At 49.4% G+C, this 6,670-nt stretch overlaps 1 protein-coding gene across 1 annotated transcript; it reads right to left on the reverse strand.

Moving 5' to 3' along the window:
• Nucleotides 1-3,437: 3,437 nt before the first annotated feature.
• LOC147698338 (kelch repeat and BTB domain-containing protein 7-like) lies at nt 3,438-6,091 on the reverse strand. The gene has a single exon (XM_086933428.1). It carries the CDS (start codon nt 6,089-6,091, stop codon nt 4,256-4,258), a length of 1,836 nt encoding a protein of 611 aa, XP_086789554.1. The 3' UTR covers nt 3,438-4,255.
• Nucleotides 6,092-6,670: the final 579 nt, after the last annotated feature.

Raw genomic sequence — 6,670 nt, forward strand, 5'->3', positions numbered from 1 at the left:
AAAGCATCACTAAGCACCACCACAGCATCACTCAGCACCACCACAGCATCACTCAGCACCACCACAGCACCATCACATTATCACTCAGCAACACCACATTATCACTGACCGCCACATTATCACTCAGCGCCACCACAGCATCACTCAGCGCTGTCACAGCATCACTCAGCGCCACCACAGCATCATTCAGCGCCACCACAGCATCACTCAGCGCCACCACAGCATCACTCAGCGCCACCCCAGCACATACCCCACAGCACCACCACAGCACCACTCAGCACCACCACAGCACCACTCAGCGCCACCCCATCATCACTCAGCACCACCACAGCATCACTCAGCGCCACCCCAGCACCACTCAGCACCACCACAGCATCACTCAGCACCACCACAGCATCACTCAGCATCACCACAGCATCACTAAGCACCACCAAAGCATCACTAAGCACCACCACAGCATCACTCAGCACCACCACAGCATCACTCAGCACCACCACAGCACCATCACATTATCACTCAGCAACACCACATTATCACTGACCGCCACATTATCACTCAGCGCCACCACAGCATCACTCAGCGCTGTCACAGCATCACTCAGCGCCACCACAGCATCATTCAGCGCCACCACAGCATCACTCAGCGCCACCACAGCATCACTCAGCGCCACCCCAGCACATACCCCACAGCACCACCACAGCACCACTCAGCACCACCACAGCACCACTCAGCGCCACCCCATCATCACTCAGCACCACCACAGCATCACTCTTCACCACCACATTATCACTCTGCACCACCACAGCACCACTCAGTACCACCACAGCACCACCACAGCATCACTCAGCACCACCACAGCATCACTCAGCACCACCACTGCACCGCTCAGCACCACCACAGCACCACACAGCACCACTCAGCAGCACCACATCACTCAGCACCATCACATTATCACTCAGCACAACCACGGCACCAATCAGCACCACTACAGCATCACTCAGCACCAGCACAGCATCACTCAGCACCAGCACAGCATCACTCAGCACCAGCACAGCATCACTCAGCACCACCACGGCATCACTCAGCACCACCACGGCATCACTCAGCACCACCACAGCATCACTCAGCACCACCACAGCATCACTCAGAGCAACCCCAGCATCACTCAGCACCACCACAGCATCACTCAACGCCATCACAGCCTCAATCTGTGCAACCATTCAACAACAACTGGTTCAATTATGTTCTCTCAATGTTTCAAGCTTTATTACAAACTAGCAGCCCGTCCCGACGTTGTCCGGGTATGAATTGCTGCCGGCCAGAAGTATATTGTTTTGTAGGATTTCGTTTTGATAGCATTTCTCATCTGTGACAGGCCTGTGAAACACTCCAAATCACAGTGCACTGCTGATGCACTTAAGAGTCCGCGTTCAGTAGTGTGTGAACTCAAGTTTCCCTACTTTATTTTTCCTTGCAATATTATTTAGCGCGAACTCGACAACATGGCATGAGCACAATTTACTTTACAGAAGAACACATTCATTTGTGGTAGGCACGGGGAGACAAAGCGATTTGCCTGGAATCACAGGATGTTGAGCTGATGCCGAGATTCAAACGTAGCTCCCCAGCTCTAAAGTTCGCAATTCTAGAACTTGTGGCGGGAGGTGTGTCTAAAAGTGTATGTCGGTACTGGCCATCAATAAGAGAGACCTGTGCATTTTTCAAATGGGTGGTGAAAAAATATGAGTATGTTGCTGGAGATGTGGGCCACCGTGCCACCAATGTACTTACCGGGGGAGGGAAAATACCCATTATTCCGCAACTTTCTTTCCGCATACCATCACTCCGCATACTTTCATTACGAAAGTACCATGACTCCGCAATGCCATTATAACGCATGGCATTACATTTGATATGCTTTTACCACGCATACATTTACAACGAAATTCGTTGTAAAGGCATGAATGGTAAAAGCATGTTTATTTTTAATGTTTGGATAAGGTAAGTATGGGTATAGGGGTATATGTTTTGGGGTACTGAGGTATACGTTTTGGGGTGTTTGGGTATTTTAAGGGTTCAGATATAGTTTTGGGTTATGGGGTACAGGGGTAGTTTTAGGGTTTAGGGATAGGTATGGGTTTTGGGGTACGGGGTATTTTTAGGGTTCAGGGCTAGGTTTGGGTTTTGGGGTATATGGTTATTTTTAGGGTTCAGGGGTAGGTTTGGGTTTTGGGGTACAGGGGTTTTTAAGGGTTCAGGGCTAGGTTTGGGTTTTGGGGTGCAGGAATATTTTTAGGGTTCAGGGCTAGGTTTGAGTTTTGGGGTACAGGGGTATTTTAGGGTTCAGAGCTAGGTTTGGGTTTTGGGGTACAGGGGTATTTTTAGGGTTCAGGGGTAGGTTTGGGTTTTGGGGTACAGGGGTATTTTAAGAGTTCAGGGCTAGGTTTGGGTTTTGGGGTACAGGGGTATTTTAGGGTTCAGGGGTAGGTTTGTGTTTTGGGGTACAGTGGTATTTTTAGGTTTTGGGGTACAGGGGTATTTTTAGGGTTCAGGGGTAGGTTTGGGTTTTGAGGTACAGGGGTATTTATAGGGTTTATGGCTAGGTCTGGTTTTTGGGGTACGGGGTATTTTTAGGGTTTAGGGATAGGTTTGGGTTTTGGGGTACAGGGTATATTTATAGGGTTAAGATGGGTTAGTGTTTAAGGATGTTGGGGTATTTTAAGGAGTAAGTGTGGGTTCTGATTATGGGGTGCAGGGGTATTTAAAGGGAGCAGGGTGGGATTAGCACACAATATGAGACATGGCATGAAGGGCGGAACGTACCACGCGCCCCCAGCGTTTGTCACACCCCCAGCACACGCCCACAGCACAACGCAGACACGCCCATAAGGGACTACTTTGCTGGCACGGTTCTTTTACCTTTTAAATGTAAATGGTGGGCGTCTGCATAGCCTATGTCCTTCTGCTGCAACTGCCCTTTCCAACGCTGTATTGGGTGTTGTGGTTGGTGCTGTGGTTCCTGAGATTACCCGCCTCAAAGGTTTGGGCTCACTCTTTATAATATTAGTATGGATGTCACAAAAAGATGTTATTGGATTTGTTGGATTTTCATCACAATAAAATACACTGAACATAATCTTCACAAAAGTAATTTACAAAAGTTTAAGCAATTGCCATTATAAATTACAATCACTTTTATTTAAGTATTAATTCTTTTTAAAAATTAAAAGCTGTTGTTATTTGTAATATCAATACATCTATGGCAAGTAAATACAAAACATGTTGCATTATAAATGCTATAGGTGTCACATTTGCGAAAGTTATAACTATTGGCATTGTAAATGACAAAGCTATTAATTTAGCTATTTTCAAAACCAACACATAAATAAAAACATTGTCATTTACAAGACCAATAGCTCAAACTTTCATAATGCGAGACCTATTGCATTGTAAATGCTTGTTTTTGACTTGCCTACCATACACCTAACCCACAAAAGGACATATAGTTCCTTTTTCCTGAATCACATATACACGGACATCCCTGTAATACATGATACTCTGAAGCACTTCTGTATTTAACAAAATTTCAAACGTTGCAAACATACTTTATTAAAAATCGGTATACATTGAATATACGTGACATTTTGCATATTCTAAGTCTCTGGTGTTATTGTTTATTTCCCTCTTTTTTGACACTTCATAGAGGCTTAAAACAGTAGCGTATGTTTGCTCTGCAAGAAATTCTGTTTCTGCCTTGCAAAAAATGTTGACTTATTGTATGGTAATTGCATTTATATAGCGATTACTACCCCTGACGAGGAGTCAAAGCACTTTTTCGACGAGTAGCACGCTACTCCAGGACCCATAGAGGATTAGTGTTGAATTAATATAGTGAAACATGCAAGTACATTTTAACCAAAGTTAGTCAGTTACTTGGATTTGGAATGATAGCAGAAGGATAGAGGAGGAAAAAAGTTTCTATTTATGTAGCGCTTGTTACCCCTGATGGGGCGTTGACGAACGCTATTCAGGAAGCCCATAAAGGAGTAGTGGTGATTTAATATGGCGAAATAGGGACTAATTTCAGTGGTGGATATTAGTCAGTTATTTGCTTATGCCGGTTGTACCAGATTGTTGCATGTATTGTTCTATCTTTCCCGAGTCCAACCGTCCTTTGGGTTACCCCAATTACATATTGTGGAGCTCGAAGAATGGATCCAAAAGATTCAAGTCGGCACTTTAATCGCTGTAATCATCATACCCTCGGGATGGTCTGTCCTGGCTCAAGGCAAGACTTAAATACACGCGCAGACAGGCACATAAACCCACCAAGTGGGGGCAGCAATCCTGCCTGGTCATCCACCTTTAACCAACGATCAGCGGACGCATCATACTGATAATGCGAAATGACAACGTCCCCTCCCCAGGATGGTATGGCACAAGTAATGAACAGAAGCCGCCCACCGTGGCAAACAATGTGGTCGCTCTGCATGTGGTTAGTACCAAACGGGATGTTGCAGACCCGCCTCCACTCGCCACGGGCGGGACTGTACACATTTAGCACAGGAACATCGCAGATGCAGTAGATCTCGTCCTGGAAAACGCAGGCTTCTTTGAAGTCGCTGCGCCGCAGTGAGGCGCAATTTGTCCACTGGTCTCGGCCAGGATCGTAGCGCAGTAATCGCTCGCGGTTGACTGCATATAGGTAATCCCCCACAGTGACCAATTCGAAGTAGCGCAGCGAGTGTGGAAGAGGGGATACCAACGCCCACTGGTCACGCTGTACACTGTAACACTCCACTTCCCTTAGGTCGGCCCCCGTAGAAGGGTCCATACCCCCTAGAATATAGATGTGGCCACGCAGGTATGCCAGGTTCATGTCCTCCCGGCAAAGCTGTGAGTCTGCCAGCTGCCGCCAGCTGCCGCGCACGGGGTTGTAGACCCACAGATGCTTAAAAGGCTGCGCTACTATGTAGATATCGTGCTGTGGGGAGACACAGACGCTCCAGGAAGTCGCTAACTTACCGCTTTCTTGTACTGCCGTGGCCACGGGCGAGGGCATGATGTAGATGTCACCAGAGTAAGGATCCCAGAGGCGGAAGGGATCCTCGACGTTTCGAATAAAGATGATCATATCTTTGGCCTGCATTCCAATGCGGCGGGCAGGGCTCTCATGTGGTGGGGTCTGCGGCTCTGGGGGCGTTGGCGGACAGACAGGCCCATAGCGGTCGTCCAGCACCCCCTGCAAGTAGGGCAAGCAGTAGCGCTGAACGAAAGGCCGGCCACGCAACCCCTCCAGGTATACACGGTCCTCGTCGGCCAGGTGGTGCCAGCGCACACAGCGCAGCACCTCGGCGGCGCAGGGTCCACGGTCGGCCGGCGCGGCCTCCAGCCACTGTAGGGCGGCTGCACACACGCGCCGTTCCCCGTCCACATCCAGGTCGTCGAGCCGCAACACCTCCTGCAGCTGTGCCAGAGTCAACTCCCTCAACTCTCCGCCGCTCAACTGGCTGAAGTGTCTCGCCACGTAAGCCAAGGTCTGAGCTCGCAGTTCGGCGTGGTCAAAGGCGTCCGCGAACTTTAAAATATCCGCGCAGTTGGCTGGCTCCAAGCGGCGAGTCAGGAAGTCGGCGCAGACTTGGCGCACATACTCCAGCTGCAACATGTCAGCGGCAGCGTAAAGGCGCTGTACGTTGGCCTCGCTCACCGTCACGCGACCGGTGTAGCAGTAGTCGATAATAAGGGCCATGGTCTCAGCGTCAATGCCATGCAGCGTCACCTTCTTCTGCTTGCTCTCGCACAGACCACCGGTGAACATGCTCTTGAAGTACGGGCAGGCGGCCGCCAGTACGTTGCGGTTGCATGAGAAGAGGCGGCCGGTTGCTTCCACTGAGGGGGAGCGCGCGCCGGCGAGAGTAGTTGGAGTGGTGGCGGTTGGTGACGCCATGCCGCCGAGCACCTCAATCGTGACATCACAGAGGAGCCGGGAGTCGTAGAAGTTTTTCAGTTGTGCCAGAACAGCTGCCGCGTGGCCGCCGTCCACCTTCTCCTCCGGCCCCGAGAAGTAACTCGACACTGAGCGGCAGGACATCTTCCTGAGGACGACCTACCCGATGGCTTCGTTCTTATGCTTTGCCTCCGCTTTATGACCCCCTTCCGCCTGAAAGTGTTGCCAGATTTTTAGAGCATTTTTTAGCCCACAGCCAACCAAAAAGTAGCCCGATATTGCTACTTTGAGGAAGGAGGGGCAGGGAAAGCGTCCAGCAGACGCGTAAGCCCATTAGACTCAAAGGGCTTCATCATCCCCCCTCCTCCCCCCATCGCGTGTGTCAGCCAGGGCTGAGAGTGACTTCCCCGGACACACACAGTTAGTTTTTGAGCTGCAGTAGGTGGCTGGCTGGTCTGTCGTTTCTCTTTCAGCCGCACCCGAGTACTTCACAGGCCTTTAAAAGACCATTCCCTTGTTAACAAGGCTTTGTTGTTTTTCATATCTTCTTAGAGCCCCTCCATCTCCACTCTGCCTATTGCTGGAAGAACCAGCCCCCTCCTTCCTGGAAATTTTTAGTAGCCCCCTCGGAAATTTGGCTCTAGTTTATTTATTTCATTTCATAATCTTTATTTCGATACAGCAGTATCATAAAAGATGCATTACAAATGTACACACATACAA

Source organism: Lissotriton vulgaris, chromosome 8 (genome assembly GCF_964263255.1).
Source record: "Lissotriton vulgaris chromosome 8, aLisVul1.2, whole genome shotgun sequence".
NCBI classification, from domain to species: Eukaryota; Metazoa; Chordata; class Amphibia; order Caudata; family Salamandridae; genus Lissotriton; species Lissotriton vulgaris.

Excerpts from the sequence above, each read along its gene's own strand:
- LOC147698338 (XM_086933428.1), bottom strand. The coding sequence starts at position 6,091 with ATGTCCTGCCGCTCAGTGTCGAGTTACTTCTCGGGGCCGGAGGAGAAG.